The 20,919-nt window shown below is 41.9% G+C and overlaps 2 protein-coding genes across 12 annotated transcripts in view; one reads left to right on the top strand and one right to left on the bottom strand.

The window, feature by feature from the left end:
• Positions 1 to 2,147: 2,147 nt before the first annotated feature.
• EPC1 (enhancer of polycomb homolog 1) overlaps positions 2,148 to 20,919 on the top strand; it is a 66,317-nt gene continuing 47,545 nt past the window's right edge. For 3 of the 11 annotated variants that reach the window (XR_013956182.1, XM_080609900.1, XM_080609901.1), the window contains exon 1: positions 20,104 to 20,528. Coding sequence is in view for 5 of the 11 variants with exons in the window: in XM_080609900.1 (XP_080466026.1) it covers positions 20,376 to 20,528 (153 nt within the window). In the remaining 6 variants the exon portion in view is untranslated. Of the gene's footprint in view, positions 2,270 to 2,482; positions 2,687 to 2,941; positions 3,140 to 20,102; positions 20,529 to 20,919 lie in introns of those variants that run through there. The other 8 variants (XR_013956180.1, XM_080609903.1, XM_080609899.1 and 5 more) reach the window with 6 other exon arrangements.
• LOC308217125 (uncharacterized protein) lies at positions 14,244 to 20,364 on the bottom strand (the record flags this gene model as incomplete). The annotated part of the gene is made up of 2 exons (XM_080609908.1): positions 14,244 to 18,274; positions 19,058 to 20,364. One exon carries the CDS (start codon positions 20,362 to 20,364, stop codon positions 19,615 to 19,617), a length of 750 nt encoding a protein of 249 aa, XP_080466034.1. The 3' UTR covers positions 14,244 to 18,274; positions 19,058 to 19,614.

Genomic DNA, 20,919 nt, shown 5'->3' with positions numbered 1-20,919 from the left:
AGTTAGTGATGAGCATTTAATCTATGGAGCACTGCAGGGAGATGAAGGCTTCTCAAAAAATGGGTGTCAGGAGGAGAAACCTTCCCAGTGTGCATGGTCATTTTGGTCCCAACCCTCCTGTGTGTTTATCTGCTTGTATTAACAAGTTTGAGGCGACCCTTTAGTAAGCAGGTGTTCATATAATAAACACTACTACTCAGAGCAGTGCTTATGAATTCACTACATACAAGTTAGGGGGGAGATTCAGATAATCAACACATAGTCCCCATATTAATGGTTAAGAATGCCTTCATTGCTACAAACAACATGTTACACCTCTTCAAGTCCATATAGTTTGAACTACTGTGTATCTTTTTTTCTAGGGCTTGTTAATCGCTAGCAGGCCTGGTTTGTGATTTTTGCATGTCACTATGCCTTTTGGATCCTTCCATTGCCTCTCCTATATCAAACATAAGCTTTGCACCTGTATTTTCAATGCTCTATTAGCCGACCTCACCCCTTGTCTATTTTCATAGAATTATGGAATTGTTCAGGTTGGAAAAGACCTTTAAGATCATTGAGTCCAACCATTAACTGAGCACTGCCAAGTCCATCATGAAGCCATGTCCCTATTTTCTGTCATTATAAAAAACCATTAATGACAATTTGATTAGACTTTAGTAATTCATCTGCTGCTTTTCCAAACAAACGTCTTTGTGGCTGTTGAAAGAAAACTTCTCTAGAAAGAAGGACAGCATGAAAGAAAGCACAAAGATAATTAATTTTCTTCACCAAATCTCACTTATGTCTTCTTCTACGCCATGACGTGTACACAGAAACAAGAGTTAGGCTGATGCTGTGTTGCAAACTGCGCCTTCCCAGCTGATCAATACAGTCTCATTGTTTCCCTCATCTGTCTATAGCCATCTGCTGTCTTTTGTCTTATACTTTTGAGCTCTTCAGGGCAGGAATTATCTTTTTGCCCTATATTTCTGTACAGTATATCATCATATTCATAGTCCAGGATTAAGGCTGCTAGATAGTGTGGTAATTCAAACAAATGATAATAATGACAAAATTTGCTCCAAGTTCTTTGCAGATATTTTTTTGAAATCTAAGATGGAGAGATATGAGGTGATTCAGAAAATACCATCATCAATTTCACTGCTTTTTCAGTGCCTCTGAAAAAGGGTTTAGAATAGCAGTGCATGGGAATATTAATGCAAGGCTTTTAATACAGTGCTGGATCAGGCTCAGCAGGTCTGACAGCCTGTCTCCATTGTAACTCCTCCTACAGGCAGTAAAAGGACTCTCACGGGGAACGAATCAGGCCCTAAGAAGCCCATGAGGCTGTGTGCAAGTGGAGCTGTACTATTGCTGGGCGAGACTGGGGGCTCAGACAGAGGGCCATATATATTGGCGTTTTTATGATCATCTCTAATTTAAATACACCACCTTTTCCTACTTATTTTCATTTTAATATGAATAGCGAGAAAGTTAAAGGGCTGCAACACTATAGAGGATCATAATAACAGAAAAACTAAGGTTATTTCCACAGAAATCATATCAGGCAGACCCCTGTGAACCACAAATGCGAAAATACAAGTATTACAAAAGGTATATTTATGTGCAGAAGGCCTAAATTCCAGTTACCACTGAGCTTCCTCATTGCAGTGTCCTCTCTGCGCCTACACACTCCCTTACGAGTCGGTAGGATGGGGGGGGGGTGTGTGTGTGTTTAATTTTATCTCGCACTGAGCACGGGCAGCGTTAGAATTTGCCCGTCTTTTCCCAGCACAGCTCCAGCAGGGACTACCTGACTCAGCTCACAAACTACAGCCACAGCATCGAATTTCCCAACCTACTTAATTTGAAAGCCTGCCAAGATAGGTGAAAGACCTTATAAATATGCAAAGCAGGAAGTTCAAATTACAGAGTGATGTAAATTCCCAGTGATTGATGCCCTTTGAAAAACAATAAAAATCCTCGAGAAAAGACAAGGTTGGTGAACGTGCCCCTTTCCCCGTGCTGTCTGGTGGAGTTTGGACGATGCGTTGTACTTTTCGTGCGGATTTTATTTTGGATTTCTACCACTTCCTGGAGGCCAGGGGGAGGCACAGTGGGAGGAACCAAAAAACTCGGTGCCACAGCCATTTTGTTTGTGGGCAGCATGGTAGAATTCTGTCAGTCAGTGTAAGGAGGGGATTTTAAAACAGTATTTATGAAAAAACTATTCCTGCCGTAGCGGATGTATCTGTTGAATTTAGTGTTAATTTAGTTCTTTCATAAGGTAGGTATTTATATTTGTAAGTAAATAGGGTATTTGTTGGGATTCAAGCCTCCCCACTTTCCAGGAATCGTGGATTTTGTTTCAGGCATGACTGGCTTTTCAGATGCTGCGAGGTTGCCGAACTACGGCAGGGCCGGGGAGCACCGACGCCACGGGGAAAGGCCGAGGGATGCGCTGACCGGCAGAAACTTGCTTCGGGGTTGGGAGGGGGACTGAGGCGGGGGAAGGGACGGAGGGTGAGGAGGAGAGACAGAGGGAAAACGGCAAAGTCTCGGAATTGTTTTCTCCGGCTGGCTTTCTGTATGAATTCTCCGGAGGCGGCTGCTCGCACCGCAGGGAGGAATGAGGCAGGGGGACTGCGTGGAGCGAGCCGTAGTTTTGCAGTGTCACCGAAAACCAGCGCTAGACTTTGGTCCTGTGCGTTTCAAAGGCGGTGTAAAATGGCACACTGCATTTTTCCAGGCGGCGGTAGCGGCGGCGGCAGCGGCTGGGTGGGGGGGAAGCGCAGGAGGTGGGGAAGGGGGGAGTGGGGCGGGGGCAGCGGGGCCACTGCCCGCCGAGCCCGTCGAACCGCTGCCGGCCCCCGCAAAGTTGTGACCCCGGCGGCCCTGGGCTCCAGCCCCGGCATCGCTCGCAGAGCCACGGGGAAGGCGCCTCCTTCCCCACCCGGCGGTTCGGGCGGGCGGGGGGCGGGGAGAGAAATAGAAACGGGGAGGTGGGGGGTGAAGAAAAGTCTCACTTTTTCGCATTTGCGAAATATTTTAAGGATGTTCGGGGAGCCCTTTGCAGCATGGAGGTGGCTGATGGCAGGAGAGCGTGTGCGTGGTCCATATTGTTACAGCCGTTTTGCCAGAACTGCCCTCTCCGAAGGTAAGTTTGTGGTTTTAAGCGAAAATATTCGTTTCTGCGGGTTTTTTTTTTTGTTGGTTTTTTTGGGGGTTTTTTTTCGTGTTGAGGTGCCGTGGACGGGGTTTGGTTGTGGGGGTGAGCAAAACGCAACCCGGTATTTTTCTTAGCTTTGAGACCGTGTGTTTCCCACCCAACGGTGTCTCCTTAATACCCACAATTACCGAAGTCAGTTTTGTTTCCTCTTTAAAATTTTATACACGCGAAGCTTAACAGCAATTTAAGTGCCATTTCAGAGTGTAAGAACTCGGATATTTTCCAGATGGACTTGGGTTTGGGGTTTTTTTTTTTTTCGGTTCTAGCTTTTTGTTTGGGGGGTTTCTCTACGGACTAATAAGCGGATCCAGGACCAAATATGTGACTGTCTTAATAAATATAATCCGCCTCTAATATATAAAGAATCGTTTTGTGTTGATGTTGTATGGTCTGGTCGTGGCTAAAAGAGTTTACAATGCCATTTGTGATGGCTCTTGATGGATTACTTTAGTCTAAAGTACGGGGGGGAAAACTGCCTGCCCTTGGTATGGTGAAGGTGGAGACTGACAGAACGGGGTTTATATTAAGTTATGATTCTTGTTAAATAGTGACCTTCGTATTTACAAATTAGCGCTCTTGTGGCAATTAGCTTAAAGCATTAGTTATATAAAGGTTTTTATTTCGCCTCACTTCATTTAGATGTCTTGGGAGGGGAGTGTTGGGGGGGAGGGAATGAATGGTTCGTTTGTTTGTTCTCTTTCCTGCAGGAAGGCGCATTTGGGAGACATTTTGCAATTTTTGGCATTTTTCTTGGCATTTTTTTTCCATTTTTTTCAGGCGGTGGGAGATCTTTTTTTGTTTTGCATCGGGCTGCGCTGGTGGCGCTGTGGCGCCCGCGCCAGCCCCTGGCCCTGGCTCGGGAAGGGGGGAGCTGGTGAGGGGGGAAGGTGGGGCACGGTTTGATCTATTGTATCTTTTCCTTTTATCTGGATCAAAAGTAAGCGTAGATTAGCTGGAAAGACGATTAAATTGTATCTGTGAAATAATTGCAGTGTTGCGTGAACTGTGGGCCGGAACAGGCATGACCTCACCCTCTCGCTGGTTTGTGTAATGAAGCGGATTGCTAATTTATCCACCCCCCACCCCCCAGTCCTGTACCTAGAGACCAGTTTTCTTCAGTCATGAGATTTTTCGGCCCCACCCCCAAACTGATTTTTTACACTGCCTGTGAGATGAAAGGTTTTAAAATGATTTTTGCATACAATATGGAAGGCTTTGGTACTCATTTCTTGTGCAACTAGTCCATTGTTTGCTATTTGGGAACATAAGGGTTATATTCACCCCTGGCTGTTAAACCTTCAGGTCTCTCTTGCTTGTGTGGTTGCATATGCAGATTTCTTGTTGAGGTCTGTAAGAGTTTGCATTGTGTGTGAAGGTGGGGTTGTAAAGAAGAGAAAACTTAACGTAATCCTTTGGATTGTAACAGGATTCACCTGAGGTGGGTGGGCTTTTTCTTTCCTGTTGCTAAGTGGAGCATGCATTTTGCATATATTTATAAATAGATATGTATTAATGTGTGCTGTTTTCTTTTGTTACAACCTACAGATCACCTCGGTTCTGAGTGCAATGTTTTAGAAGGCTTTCTGCTAACATCCATATTGGGCGTTTAAGAAAACAAGAGTGATTAATGTTCTAAGAAGATGGGTGGGAAGACATGCTCTGATCATAGGCTTGCCTATATTAGAAAACTCAACAGGTTCAGGAATACATTTAACATTAGATTTCATATATTTTTAAGGAATCAATGTTTCTATTATCTTTGAGTGATATGAAGCTGACGATTTTGAGACCTTTGCATCTATTTTATGTTTCAATGTCATTATTTTCAAAGAACAAATTTGACAAACACTAGACAGTTAGAGACAGTCTCTAAACTTCTCATGAGCATTTAAGTCTTCAAAAATGCATTTAGATTTTGTTTTTAAAAGAAGCTTGCTCATCAGATTATTTAGTTTTATGGAAACCAATTCACAACTTCGAGTAGATCTGTGCAGTGGTAGTGTTTTGTTTTTTTTTTTCTCTTAGGAAGGTAAAATTTACTTCTATATATATCATGTAACCTTCTTCCATTAAGAAGCATTTATATCCAGGAGAGCAGTCAGCTTTTATCATCTCTCCTCTGTCAGACAAGATCTGCTTCTATGAAGTCTTGAATGGAGCATAGTCCTATTGGCCTAGGACAGTGCAGTATGACCATCACATCTTCAGTGTCCTGGTACAGCTCTTAGGTCTTGAGGACAAGTATCAAGATATGGACCCTCTTAAAAAGTGTGGATTTTGGCCATCTTCTGTCTCCAAGGTCTGATCACTAGGTCACAAACATTTTGGGTTATGGCAATGGAAGTAGGGTCAATTGCTGTTGAATTTATTACAATGATAATAAATCTTAGAGAATCACTGGATTATTTAAATCAAAGTAATTCTGATGCAACTTCCATTTTCTCCTTTACATTGTAGAGACCAGTGTTGGGTTTGCTCATCCACAGGCAAAAGTACTGAGCAAATGATAAATACTGAAGGTAATTTGATGCTTCTGCTCCTCTTGTCATCCTGGCCTATGAAAGTGACGATTTCTAGTGATGCAGCCTGTGCACACAGGCTGTGGATGAACTGATTGCTGATGATCTTGCTGCTCAGAGTCAGCTTCTACCTCAGTGAAGTCAGCAAGAACATGAATGCTGGATAGAAGCTTGCTTCACACTTGCTTTTCTTTTTCCCATTCAGTTGAGGCTACTTTTTAACATTAGTTAAGGTTTTGCAGCTTTGATGCTGTATTTGATGAAAGTATGTGTTCTCACTCCTACCCAGAAGTCATAAGGTGAGAGAAGTGCTGATGATTTGCAACACAGTGGTTTCCTCACTTCTTTCCTCCTTCCTTTTTGAGCTATCCTTGAACAAGAAATGGTTCCCAGCAGATGTGTTGCTAATAAGGAACAGTAATTTATTAGAGTTAGCACCCTCTCAAAGCTAAATGACCACTAATTTATCTCCTGTACCTTCTGCAGAAATGCCTGGAAGAGTCATTACTAGGGATAGCTCTGTCTTGATTGTGTGTTTTTTCCACCCTGCTCCTTCTGAAATACCTGTCCTGTGGAATAACAGGACCTAAAACAGAAGAGATTATTTTTCTTCTTTTTTTTTTTTCTTTTTCCTTTATGGGTTTCTTAATTTTGTCTCCTGTATATCTCTCTCTTTCTAAGATGGCAAAGCTAGTAATATTTTTCTCCTAATACAGTTTCCCTTTTACCTAGAAACTATATAGGCTCCATACTCCTTTCAAAGATATTTGTCTCTACTGGCTTAAAACTATTTGAAGTATAGCATCCTACTATAAACCAAAGGGACCTTGACATGCTTGTGAGGTGGGCTGATGACAACCTCATGAAGTTTAACCATGCCAAGTGCAAAGTTCTACACCTGGGTCGGAGCAATCCCAGGCACAGCTACAGGTTGGGCAGAGAAGAGATTCAGAGCAGCCCCACAGAGAAGGACTTGGGGGTGTTGGTCAATGAAAAAATGAACATGAGCCGGCAGTGTGCACTCGCAGCCCAGAAAGCCAACTGTATCCTGGGCTGCATCAAAAGGAGTGTGACCAGCAGGTCGAAGAAGGTGATCCTGCCCCTCTACTCTGCTCTCGTGAGACCTCACTTGAAGTATTGTGTGCAGTTCTGGTGTCCTCAACATAAAAAGGACATGGAACTGTTGGAACAAGTCCAGAGGAGGGCCACGAGGATGATCAGGGGGCTGGAGCACCTCCCGTATGAAGACAGGCTGAGAAAGTTGGAGCTGTTCAGCCTGGAGAAGAGAAGGCTGCATGGAGACCTCATAGCAGCCTTCCAGTATCTGAAGGGGGCCTACAAGGATGCTGGGGATGGACTCTTCATCAGGGACTGTAGTGACAGGACAAGGGGTAATGTGTTCAAGCTTAAACAGGGGAAGTTTAGATTGGATATAAGGAAGAAATTCTGTACTGTGAGGGTGGTGAGGCACTGGAATGGGTTGCCCAAGGAGGTTGTGAATGCTCCATCCCTGGTGGTGTTCAAGGCCAGGTTGGATGAGGCCTTGGGTGACATGGTTTAGTGTGGGGTGCCCTGCCCATGGCAGGGTGGTTGGAACTAGATGATCTTAAGGTCCTTTCCAACCCTAACTATTCTATGATTCTAAATAATCTTTCCCAAGATCTTAACTTATCCTGAGTGACAAAATGTTCTGTGTGCCTTCATGACATTCCTCTTACCAATATTACTAGTATTATATATTCAAGTAAGAGGCACAGGATAAAGATGTTTTTCTGTCTAAAATTCTCATGGAAGTGCAGATGTGTATATCCCAGGCAGATTTAACTGGCTTCCAAAGTGAGACAATACTAAGGTGAAGACAGTTGCCCAGATGTGTGCTAGTGGTATAAAAGAACATCACTGGGGACTCAGTTGAAATAGAAGCTATAACTCCTACTTCATTCATGCATGTGTCGCTGTGTTCTCTATTTTCTTACGGTGATAACATACTTTGGTGGCGGGGACTCCCAGCTGTTCTCTTTTGAGGATCTTGAACTATAAATTGTTTCCTTGATTCAACACTCAGCAAGATTTCAGAGGGGGGAAGGTACCGTTATGTTCTAAACCTTGTGACATATAGTCTTATTTCTCACCTTTCTTACTCCATGACTTTGCTGCCTGTAGTACTCCACATCATACATCTCAGTATCAAGTTATAGCAATGAATAATTTTTTGAAAACCTGCTTCAAGGGTCACTCATTTCCCAGCTGTGAACAAAGGATGATCTATTTCTTGCTTGCTTCAGACTCGCATCTTCTAGAAAGCTAGGTCCCTCCACACTGCTTCCAGACAGGCACTTGGCATGGCTTTCCAGTGTTATGAAATAATCTGCTCCACTCTTATATGCCAGAGGAAACTAGCCATAGGCTAGGGGTCTTCCACCTTTTAGCATTCTTCATATATTTCCTCTTTCATCAAACAGCACAAGAAGTTGATTTATGTTTTAGTAAAGAGGTCCAAATCCTTGAGACAATTCTAGGTTTTTAAAGGCTTTAGTAAATGAGGTAGAGAGAATAGCAGTGCTTTGAAACATAATTTTTCTGGCTTGCTGTTGTGAGAAACAGAATGTGCCTTGGACACATACAGCTACATACCAGTGGCTCCAGCTCCCATGGGCTTCGTTAGTCTTAGTGGATAATGTTTCTACTGTATTATGTTACCTATCACTGGACTGTCCTTTGGCCTCAGCAGCAAGGCAATACCAGTGCTACAAATTTCCTTAATAGGTAGCTTTGTTCATAAATTCCCTACTGGTAATAGTAGAGCCTAAAATTGGTGATCAGAATCTGACCCTTAAAGTAGGTGTTGCAGTGCTTAAAAAGTGAGTACATTTGCTAAGAATTATTCTTTCTGCTTATCTCCCTGTATAAACAACAGGAAGATGAGAATTGTCAAATAACCTGTGAGTACTAGTCTTCACTAGTTGCGCAAGGAGTTGAGATGTTGTTACGGAGGTCTCGGATGGTAACTGTATTGTATGCTTAAATGCATACAATACTATACAATAGAAAACAGTTGTTGTGGATGATAATGTCTGTTGAACACCAGTATAAAATAGCATGAGCTCTAAATGCTAGGCCTTCTGCAGTCTGTGGGAATTCAAACCTGGAGCAAATGGGTTCAGATGGTGGGATGCTGACTCCTCACCTTCCATTGTTGAAGACAATCTGGATCACTTGCTAGAGAAAGGGAAAAGGAGGAGTCAGATTTTACAATGGGAACACTGGGATCCTCAGACGTAGAGGGAAAAAGGTGGGCTGGATCTTGTTCCTCCTCCCAGCGTTGCTTCATGGATTTTACTCAGTAATGTTTAAACATAAAATGTAGGAAGCATCAGAAATGGTGAGCAGAACCAAGGACTTGTTCCTCCCAGAGCAGTCATCTTTTTGTCAGGTTCCATTTTGGTTTTCCTCTGGGACCTGTGCTTACAAATACATGGTTAGATACCTAGGTAATGAGCCTGTAAGGTGATGTTAACTCATGCTTCAATGGATTGTCAGCTGTATTTCCAGGTAAATTGGAATCACTGTATCATAAGCACTCAATGTAGAACTTCCTTCACCTGACTTTAGATGGGTATTGTTAAATCTGTAATCCTAGTCATTAAAAAGAAACAGGTCAAATAGATACAAACCTCCAAATTTTGGATTTCTGCTGCAATATGAACCATATTTGAAACTTCATGGAGTACCCTGGTCAGATCTGCTTCTGCTTAGTATGATCAGCTCAGATGTGAATGTCCTCACTTACCCAGATAAATCCTAAACCCCAGTGTTTGCTTATATTGACTTGTGCATGGTTTAGGTATTGAAAAGTTAGCTCTTAACCCTCTCTCCCGTCCAGAGCTTTAAGAAACTTGCTAAATAGAAGCAAGACTTCCCTGGCCTCACAGGTGTGTACATCTTTAATATTCATTAACACAAATAAGAGAGGGTTTTCCATGTTTGTTTAAACAGGCTAAAAAACCAAGCTACTTGGATCTGGCCTTTCAGCATTACAGGCATCCCTTAGGTCCTGCATCTCTTTACTAGGAAACTTGGTGCTGTCATAATCTGATGCCTAAAAAGATAATTTCTTTAAAGGGTCCTTTTACCTGACAGTTTTTCAACTGTAATGCCAGGCATAGACAGCTCACGTTACCTGGATGAACATGTTCAGAGAATTTTTTTCTTAAGAAAACCTCATATTTAAATTAAAATTTAATTTCATGTTATAATGCAGAGCGGCTATATTATTTCTGATAGTCTTAAAGGTAACCACACAAGACAGGATACCTTGATGCCTTTAGACGATGTGATTGTTTATTCACAGTTCAAAAAAAGTGCCACAATCAGCATCATTTAAGGAAAAGCCATGATGTGTAACAAGGGGGGGGGGAAACCCTAACATCTGATGACTCCACATCCACACATTCTGTTTGGCCCACATCCACTTATAATCATGGAACAAGTTAAGATTCTATAAGGAAGTATTTTTATTTTTTTTTTATTTTCACCTCTGAGTCAATTTCCAAACTAAAAATTGGGTATTACAGGAATCTGTGGGACTTGGACGCTTCAGTCAAAGCAGACTTTCAGATGAGCTGCTTTAATGCGAGAAACTATTTTCCTTCTCTTCTCATCTTCTATGTTCTTCCCGATTTATTTATTATTTTTTTAATTAGGTCATGTCCTTTTGAGCTAACACCCTTCTTGAGGTCCTTATAAATCAGATCAAGTTCAGCAGACTTTGCACTGTGACCAGCACCTCGCTTTGCACATAAGCCTCTATGTTGATGACAGTGGTCTGTTGGCTTCCCTTTGACAGACCAACAGAATGTCAAACAATTGTAGAACTAACACCTTATTTAATAAGAGAATGAGACTAGAGTACCTGTATTGGAGAGGGGTGAGGGCACGAAAGCCTTAACTGTTTGTACTCTAAACGATTTGAGAAAACTATTTCTCACTTGGTTGTGTTTCTCAGTTTGCCCTCACAGCAGACTTGGGAAGAAAATGCCAATGATATAGCACCAGCTTGGGTTTTCCGAGCCCACCTACATTAGCAACATGGAGGAAAAAATGTAATATGATTTCTCTTTCTTCTCAAGGCAACTTCGTATTTCCATCTAAACCAAAACACTTCCCCTCTCAATATCTGCCCAACTCCCACAAGTTTTTTGTATTCTGTGAATGTTGAAAAACTTCCGAAAATGTATTTTCTTTGGGGTAAGCCTATCAGAGTTTTCCATTTTTATGCCTCTACTATAACTAAATATATATATATATATATATATCTCAAACTACTTTTATCAGATCAGTTTTGTGTTCAGATCTGGCCTCCTGTGCTGGATATACATATTCAACATTACTTCATTACCTTTTTTTCACTACTGCAGCACTATTGAGTTTTCTGAAGTGTCTAGATAACTGTTCAGTTATAAATATGAACATGAATAATTTGTGTCCCAGAAGACAAACATCTTTATAACATTCACTCATGTTTAATTTAGAAGTATAAATTAAACTAGAATGTGTAAAGAAATCCACATCAAGGGGTGAAAGAATTTTTGTGTTCTTGCAAATTAATAACATCAGACTTTTGAAATCCAAAAGCTGAGTTATATTTGGTTTTTACCTTTCTGTGAAGAAATGCATGTATCTTAAGTAATGATGGCATGGCTTGTATTAGGTAATTAATAACACAATCCTATTAATTTGCCCTGGAATTCATGAGAGTTTCCTCATAGTGTGTGTAGTTAGTGGTTCCCACTAAGCACCTCCACTCCAATCTAAACAAATGCATTAAGAAATGCCTCTTCATTCCAAGATGCAGATAATACTTCACTGCACCAAAAGACTTCTGATGCCTTCTATTTCCTATCTAGGTATAAATCATTGTTTTCCTGAAATATCTGAGGCAAGCAGATATACTCCTTTCATTCTGATTAATGAACTGCAATTTTAAGTATTTGACACTATATAGTAGATATCAGACTATTAACTCCACAGTTGAAGGATTCAGGACATTGTGCATCGCTGTGTCAGATCTAGGTACAACCTTAATTCATAATTTCCCTACTTCTGGTTTATGTTTTAGTCTTTCACTTTATCCTATGCAGAATGTTTAAGTCATCTGATTAACAAATTAGCAGTTGTGTTGGCAAGAGAAGGTTGGGCTTTTTTATTTAGTTTGGGGGGGTTGGTTGTTTATTTCTTTGGCTTTTTTTCTGTTGGTTGTTTTTGCCCAATCCTTTCCATTTCCAGCAAGAAGATAAAATTTTTGCCCTTCTGCTGGCTCTTCTACTGGAAATACATAATCATATCATTAACTTCATTCAAAGGTTCGGCAATTATTCATGTGTTATAAACCAATGGTTGCAGAAGTCCAGGCCTAAGTAAGAGGTGGTTAGCTTGTCTGCACAGCTAAGATTTTATTTACTATCATGTTTTAGATTAATTAGTATAAAATAATAAAAAATTGTTATTCTAATATTAATTTGTGTTTTAGAATACAAAATGTTTTGGATAAAAGTGGGGGTTCTTATTTTCATTCTGGGGGAGTTTATTTCTTTTGTTTTTTGCTTATATTTTTTCTTTTTAACAAAAAAGAAACAACATACAAAAAAAAAACCAAAACAACAAAACAGAGCATAAAGTCAGACATTTATTTGTTTGTTTGTTTTAACTTTGCAAAAAGGCTGTAATTTAAAAGTTTGTCTGTTTTACTGCTTAATCCTAAGAGATTATTTTGTGAAGTGAGTTGCTGGAGAAGATGAGTAAAGCAAGAATTCAAGGTGTGTTTAGCATAATATTTTGGGGGAATACATATTATGGAATGAAAGAGTAAAGGAGAAACTCATAAATCACTTATCACTTAACCCTTACAGTTCTTGTGACTCTATCAAAACTTAAACAGGAAAAGCTATCTTTCAATACAGAAGAGTCTTAACATAATCTTTGACTTGTTTTGACTGCTCTAACAGAATAACTGCTTCCACTATTACGTGTTTTCCCTATACATGTAAAAACTTAAGTCACCTGAGTAAGTCGTATAGAGGAACCTAGTTCCTTTCTAACGGTTCTAAAGAACTCCCACAACCCATTTGTGCTTTCAGATACATTTTAGGCAAGAGAATGGGAAAATGGGCTCTATCTGCATAAGGATACTGGGACAAATGCTGAGTCTGTACAATAATAATCCTGAGTCATTAATTCTTCTTGCAGTCTTTCTGTGCCTTCTGTAGAAGCAACTGCAACCACTATAAGAGCTCAGCTATAGTTGCAGATGTAGAAATGTGGTAATACTTCTGCGAGCAGAAGTATTCTTAGCTTTGTTTCTTCTCAGTAAGGGAATAGCTGGCTAGCGACTCTTCCTCTTCCTTTGGCTATAGCTCATAATACTTTTCAAGTTCAGCTTAAGTTCCCCTGAGGATGCTGGACCTCAGGGTAGTTTTGAAAAGTAGTTTTGGATTCGTATGGCAGACAACATATTCCTCAAATAAGATTACACCATTAAATTGGCATCTAACTCCTTTCACTCATGGAAGAATGTTGCCTGGTTCCCAGGGAAGTGATGGAATCACTGTCCCTTGAAGTGTTCAGAAACTGTGTAGATGAGGTTCTTAGTGACATGGTTAATGTCACTAAGTTAGTGGTGTCACTAAGTTAATTAACGTCACATGGTTAGTGGTGGTCTTGGCAGTGCTGGGATAAAGCTTGGACTTGATGGTCTTAAGGGTCTTTTCCAACCTAATTGTTTCTGATTCCATATGTACTTGAAACTGTAAAACTCCACCCATACACAGTGAAATGTCATCAGCACAAAAGAAAATAAGAAACCCTCCATTTATAGACTAGTACAGACACTGGTCTTGTAGAAAAAGGTTTTCAAATATAGCTATGTCAGTGTATTACTGTTTTGAGTGCATGTTAAATTGCATATATAGTTTTATCATTTTCAAATCATTTATGCACACAGTTTGTCATTCCAGACTTGTATTCTGTAGCCTTCATAAACTGGATCACGTGAAGGAAGAGGGCAGTGGCAGCAAACTGTAGCTAGTGGGGGAATGTAACTTTTAATATGGATCTTTTCAAGTGGTTTCTCTTCTGACTTACGTAGTTGGGGGATTTTTTGATAAGTTGTTAAAGTATCTGACCATATTCCCACTTGGTACTCAGTTTGGCTTCATAAGCAAAGGTGCTGATGCAGATGAAGGGGCAGTGCAGCTACAGAGGAGAACGAATGGCAGAGCAGGAAGGAGGACGGCAGTATCTTAAACCAGTATCGTTAACAAAGCAACACATTACAAAGTGATAGTCTCACTTGGACAGCCTGAGAAATGACAGAACTATTTTCATTTCAGCCTATCTTGTTAGCGTTACTTGATGCACAACAATGTTGTCTTGCCATCTCCTTCCTGCATGTGGTTTTAAAATGTGAAACCACCCATTAATTACATGGTAATAACTTATCCAGGTTAAGTATGGCAACAAAGTGTTAAAACTTCAGATTTTGTTACAGGAAAGCCAACTTCTGTTTCTGTTCTGAATGTTGTGGACACAACTAGTTTTGTAATTCTGCTTTCCCAGTCATTCCTAGTAAAACACTGCTCATGAGACTAGCAATCATTGGTTTTATAGTGGAAAAATCACATGCTCATGTTTAATGTTTCCAAGCTTCTCATACTGCCAGGCTGCTATGTCTCAAACTTTAAAATTTTTGTAGGCAGTTTTGGAATCTAAAGGGTAATGTCTACTTACATTCTGTTGAATGGCAACAGAAATAGGAGATTAAATGCAATATTATCCCACCTCATCTCTGTCTGGTATTCTGCAGTGCAAATGGGAAGTACTTACAAGAAGTAAAAGGTAACTAAAAATTTTAGCCATGCAGTACATGTACTTACCTGTTTGCTAAAGAAACAAAAATTCAGATATATATGTAGACATAAAGACAAATTACTTTCCCCTCATTGAGACAAGAATTGAGGGAAGGACTTACTTAGTCCATACTTCAAATTATGATTTTAAAAGAACTTCAAACAAGCTTTGTACCTATTGCGTCTCAACCATGAACACTGAAAATAACTGAATATTTCATACCATTCTTTGAGATGCCAAAGCTATGAAACCCTAAACTAGTCCTTTTTTTTTCCTAAAAAAAAAAAAAAAAAAAAAAGGCAAAAGCTGAAGGTATCACAAAGACATTCTACACCTATTTTGTAGTATGGTGTCTGGTGTCTGATCTTCCAGTATGTTTGACAGTTCCATTATCTCTTTTAAAACAGAAAGCTGACACCAGCAAATAAGATTAAATTCTTTTAATTGATGGTTGCAGTCTTCATGCTGTTGATTTCTATATGCATCTACTTACTACTGTAATATGACATTTTATAAAATAATGAAGAACTTCTAGTGTCATATTTGCCTACATTTATCTCATTTTAATCCAAATTCCAGGTAGCTCACTGAGATGATTTAAAAGAATATAGCTATCTGTAATATAAAGCATGAAAGAAGATAGCTGAGGAGTGAATTTGAACAGAAGCATCACTAGCAAATGTAAAACAGGAATAAACATACACAATCCGTAATAGCTTACTACTGAACAGAAGAGCCACATGCATCTTTCCAAATAGAATTGTAGAATGGTTTGGGCTGGAAGGTATCTTCGAGTTCCAACTCAAAGATCACTGAGTTCCAGCCTCTCTGCCACATGCAAGGACACCTTTCACTAAGTCAGGTTGCTGTAAGCCCCATCCAACCTGGCCTTGAACACTGCCAGGGATGAGGCAGCCACAGCTTCTCTGGGCAACCTGTGCCAGCGTCTCACCATCCTCACAGGAAAGAACTTGCTAATATCTACCTTCTTCCAGTTTAAAGCCATTACCCCTACATGCTATCCCTACATGCCCTTGTAAAAAGGGAAAAAGTGCCCCTAAGAGTCCTTGGGAAAAGAAACCCAAGTACGGTAACTTCATAATATGTCATTTCTTAATACTTGATTATTGAAAGGGGATGGGGGGTGGGTGGGAGGAGGAAGACAAGTGATACTTTTTTAGTTCAAAGTAGTCAGCATTTATGGAGATAAAAGGCAAAAAAAACTGAGGTCAAGAAAATTGCTATATAAATTAATGATGAGTTAGTGAGCTCTACGATAGTAAAAGCAGGGTGTAAAGTAGTCCCAGAGTGATAAAAAAGAAAAATTTCAAATATTTATGGATATGCAAGTTATTATATAGTTTAGTGTACTCAGCATATTCCTTAGTTTATGTAAATACTGTATTATCTTCTGTAAGAACTATTTTTAAATGGTTGGCAAATGAGAAACATGTTTTACCTTTAATACGTTCTACTTTTAATTGTTGTCTCCTGCAGTTTTAGGTAGGTACAAGAAAAGTATTAAAGAAAATGAACATATGTAAGGAGTCAAATACACTTGATTTCTAATCCCAGTTTAACTGTGGATGTCAGTGTATCATTATTTTGGGAGGCAGGGGAAAGAAGGAAGTTAGTTTTAAAAAAACAAACCAAACCACCTCCGCACCTCTTCCAATGAGGCTGAAGAGTGGAATGACATCAGATGTTCACTGTTAATACTATGTATTGCTGTGGATATTTGTTTTCTCAAATAAACAGTCTTTCCTTAGAAAGAGAACAACAGAAAACTCATATATGCAATATCAGCCTATATTGTACTTTATTTCAGCCAATAAAACCACCATCTCCTTGAATTTTATATCTTTAAAAGTTGCATTATTCCAGAAAGTGCCAAAACTGGCAGTTTAACGTGTATGCCCTTTATGCATACGTATTTTGTGATTAAGATTGCTATTAGAATGGGAGACTATTAAATTCATGTTCAGAAGACTACAAGTCTTGCCTAAAGAAACTACCGAAAGTCTGTCTTTAACTCAGAGAGGTTTTAAGCCACAAAATTAAATAAATACTAAAATGTAAAAACTTGTCAAATGGTACATAGAGCTTGCAAACCAAAGCAGCAAGTTAAGTCTTGGGGTTTCACAAACCTGAGTTAGATATCACAAGAGACCCCTTTCTGGATCTGTATGGATAAAGTTGTTGGATCTCCACCCTTAATGCTTGGTCTGAATTTAGTACTTTTGAATGTATATGGAAATGGTCATATCTACCATCTACGTAGCTGATGTACAAAGTTCTTTATTTTGGTAAAGCTTGTTCTTTTAATTAAACACTTTGAGATCATAAAAAGATGGAGCATTAAAGAAATGCCTCCGATGTTAAAGATCTAATTTCAGTGGTTTGTACAAAAAGACCCCTAGCAGTTCAAAATGTCATATTCATTATATTTCAGCTACCTTACAGTTCATTAAATTTCAGTTTTTAAAATGGACACCTAGCACTTTGGTACAACAAATGAGTTTACACTTGCTGATCCTTTACTGAAAGCTGGCAAAGAATATTTTGGTCATTATGCAAAACACAGCAGTTTCAAATTAATTGCTGTCGTAGTGCAACACTGATGTCCACAAATGCAAAGTGAGCATTTTGGTAAATGCTACAAAATGGCAAAACTGAAAATAGAGCTGCATATCCTAAGTGAAATAGAAACATCAGTCTGTTTATGTTCTATACTTTCTCCTGTTATCACCTTTGCAGAACAAAAGTTAGGGCTGATGTCACATTGTTTTCAGATACCACACTTCATCTTACTAGCAAATAAATTTAGGTAATTTTGAGGACTAATCAGATTCTGCTACAAAATAGTTAAATGCAATCTATTTCATTGGCAAAGCATTAAAAACTATTGAGTCCAACAGTTTCAGGCCAAAACTCTTTCTTAATGCACACTGTCCTGTTCATATCCAAATGTTATTGTCCATTCTCCTTGCTCTGCACTTTAAGCTGTGATAGGGTTAGAAAGGCAAGGGTCAATTAAGGATAAGTTTAAAGTTGAATATTCTTTCTTAATACTTCAGGTTATTTTCTATACTTTGCTTTTCATTCTGTGTTTTCTTTTATCACTGGAAGTGGAGAATGGTATTTAATGGCCTTATTTTTTGCTTGGCTGCCAGGTATTTCGTTTTCATTTCATGTTTTAGGTTTATGACAGCATTTTTTTGCTATCACCTTATCTGTCTACTAAGTGGATAAACTAAATTGTCCAGTATTTGTGGAAAACTCTGTAGATGTTTTATGTGCAATATATTTTAGGATTACTGTTTCTAGCTAGTGTGTGCTTTAAGCTTTAAAATTACTGTAAAAAGCATTTTTTTTAAATTTAGTTCTGATGTAAGTACGGAAATACAAATGCATACAATGATATTAAGCTCATGCTACTCTCCTTTAGAGAGGAAAATATGAACAAACAAAGCCCAACCCCAAACTAACAAAACACCAACCTTTGCTCAAAAAAGGGAAAGGTTTCATTCCCCCTAGCAGCTGTCTTCCACCACATTACCCATATGCAACACGAACAGAACTTAATTTCCTAGAGAGGTTGTGAAGCTGAATGACTTGCTGGTGAAACAGTTTGGGAGACCTATGGGGAAGTCAGACATGCAAATAGTTGGCTTGTTATAGAAACTGCTATAACTGCATGTAAGAGTTATAGAATAGCTACGTGCTATTCTATATAGAGTATTATATATTCTATATATATTCCATATTCTAATAGAAATTGCTGTTAACTGCATGTAGCAATATTTCGTCCAGTGGCTCAGTGTTGTTTAAAGTCAAGGATGGTGGTATTATTATTAAAGAGGTGATTAAAATTGGCTTTTGCTCCTATTATATCCGAGATACCAGATTTTCAAAATTACTAAGCAATTTCTAAAATTACTAAGCAAACCAACGCTTTTCTGATGATTTTGTTTCATGTCCTAGTTCTAAAACTTCTATTTCTGAGGAGTAATATGTGCTAGAGAACAAGTTTTGTCTACTGACTCTTGTGTAACAGCACAAAATCACAGTGTTTTGCTTTGTAAGTGGAGGGATACTTAAATTCCAGCAAAACAGTTGTCACACTTTTTAATGAAAATAAATGTAATTTCAAGGTGGATTTATTTAGGATTTAACCACAGAATTAGAATTACATTCTGACTTATTGCAAGAACACAACATATATAAGAATATTAAGCATTCCGCTCTAGTGATGGCCTGGGAGAAAGAAACAGGTTTTGACATCTTTATGGATGTGCTGGGCTGACCTGGGCTGGCATGTAGACATTACTGAGAGACGTGAGACCCTGAATTTCCCATCCATCGCTTATAGTAGAACACTGTGTCAATTTAATCAAATCATTTGAGATATAAACGAGCTTACCTTGATGAGATTAAGGTTCAGATTAAGTTCTGACCTCTGCCTGTAGCGAGCGAGCTCGAACGGTAACTGATAACTTAAATCCAAGCAAGGGTTAAACTAGTTCACGTTTCTGCACTTCGCTAGCCGACCAAGTTTTGGGAAGCCTCCGAGAAATAGGCTGGAAGTGCTGTTCTACAGGTGATCGGTTGTTAGAGTGCTTCGCTTTTTTGGGGAGGTGCCCGTGTTTCTCCTTCATTTAGCACGAAGGCGACCGCGGTTCCGCGATGCAAAGAGGGATAGAGCCCGGCGGGCAGGTGCAGCTGAGGGGCAGAGGGTGCCACCCCAATCCGGGAGGCGCCGCGGGCAGCCCTGAGCGAGGACCGGGGCCGCTGCCGCCCGCAGCTGGGCTCGGGCCGGCCCCGAGGCGAGGAACAGTTTCCCTCCCCGGGCGGCCCCGCAGCCGCCACGCGGCCGTCAGCCGCTCTCCGCTCCAGCCGTTGCTCGGGCAGCGCCCTCCGAGCTCGAAGGGAACCGGGCGGCCCCGGCGGCGCTCGCCTAGCTCCGGGCAAGTTCAGCGCTCAGGGCAGACTGCCCTTCGGCCCGTTGCCGAGCGACCGGAAAGCTCGGGGCCGGCTTTTCCCGATTCTCTTCCCTAGGTTTCTCGTGCTCGGGAGGCTGTCAGTAAGAGGCACTGCCGTTTTTACCTCAGGGAGGCTCCCCGCCGGGAGTCGGGGGCTCCGGGCCAGCTGAACCTCCGTACCGTAGCGGGAGCTGAGCACACCCGCCCGGCACAGCTCTCGGGCCGGTCCCGGCCGCACACTGAGGAAAAGTCTCCCTCGCCCTTTTCCCTGTCCCCGTCCCGTCCCCCAAGAAAGACGGGGTCCCGCGGGGAGCAGCTGCGCCCCCCGCCCGGCCGCGAGCAGCACCCGGGATTTGCCGCCCGAGCCGCTCCAAGCTCTGCCGCGCTCCCGAGCCCGCGCTCCCGTGCCCGCGCTGCGCGCGCTCTCCCCCGGGCGGCGCTGTGCCCGCGCCCCTGCGCGATGCAGTGTGGGAATGGCTGTGGCGCTGGGGTTGGCTGAAAGAGGCGGCCAGTCGAGGTTTAATGTCCGCCATGTTGGCCGTGGCGTATTGAGCGGAGCCGGAGCGGCGGAGGAGAGAAGCCAGCGCCCAGCCCAGCCGCGCCAGCCGGCGCCGCCGGGCCCCGTGTCGGAGTGCGCCCCGCCCTGCCGGGGGAGCCCCGGTCCCTCCATGAGAGCGCTCGGCGGGGTCCGGCTCTCAGCTCGGAGCGCTCTTGCTGTCGCCCCCCCCTCCCCAGCCGGAGCCGCCATCGCCGCCTAACATGAGCAAACTGTCGTTCCGGGCCCGGGCGCTGGACGCGTCCAAGCCGCTGCCCGTCTTCCGCTGCGAGGACCTGCCCGACTTGGCCGAATATGCCTCCATTAATCGGGCCGTGCCGCAGATGCCCACGGGCATGGAGAAGGAAGAGGAGTCGGTACGTGAGACCCCCCCCCCCCTCGGCCGGGTCCCTCCATCCCCCCCGCACCAGGGGCCCCCACCTTCGCCTCTGCGCAAGCACAAAATGGCCGCCATCTTCTCCCTGCTCTCCCCGCCCGCCGGGAGGGGGGGGAAGGACCTGAGGAGGGAAGGCGGCAAGCCCGGCGGCCCTTACCGCCCCTTCCCCCTGCGCTCTCCAGCGGCCCCCGCTCCCCCCCAGCCCGCGCCCCGCAGTAGCTGTCGGCCCTTTCGCCAGGCCTCGAAAGGCACAAAGGGAGTCACGTGATACCGCGGGTGTCCGCCATTTTGTGTCTCTGTTTCTTGGGCCGGGCCTTGTGCGGCAGCGGCCGGGAGACGGGCCTCGGCGGCGCTGTGCCCGCTCTGCCCCA

The sequence above is a fragment of the Psittacula echo genome, assembly GCF_963264785.1.
Source record: "Psittacula echo genome assembly, chromosome: 2".
Lineage (NCBI taxonomy): Eukaryota > Metazoa > Chordata > Aves > Psittaciformes > Psittacidae > Psittacula > Psittacula echo.
The sequence above is the reverse complement of the archived record's forward strand: the minus strand, read 5'-3'. Positions and strand labels throughout refer to the sequence as shown.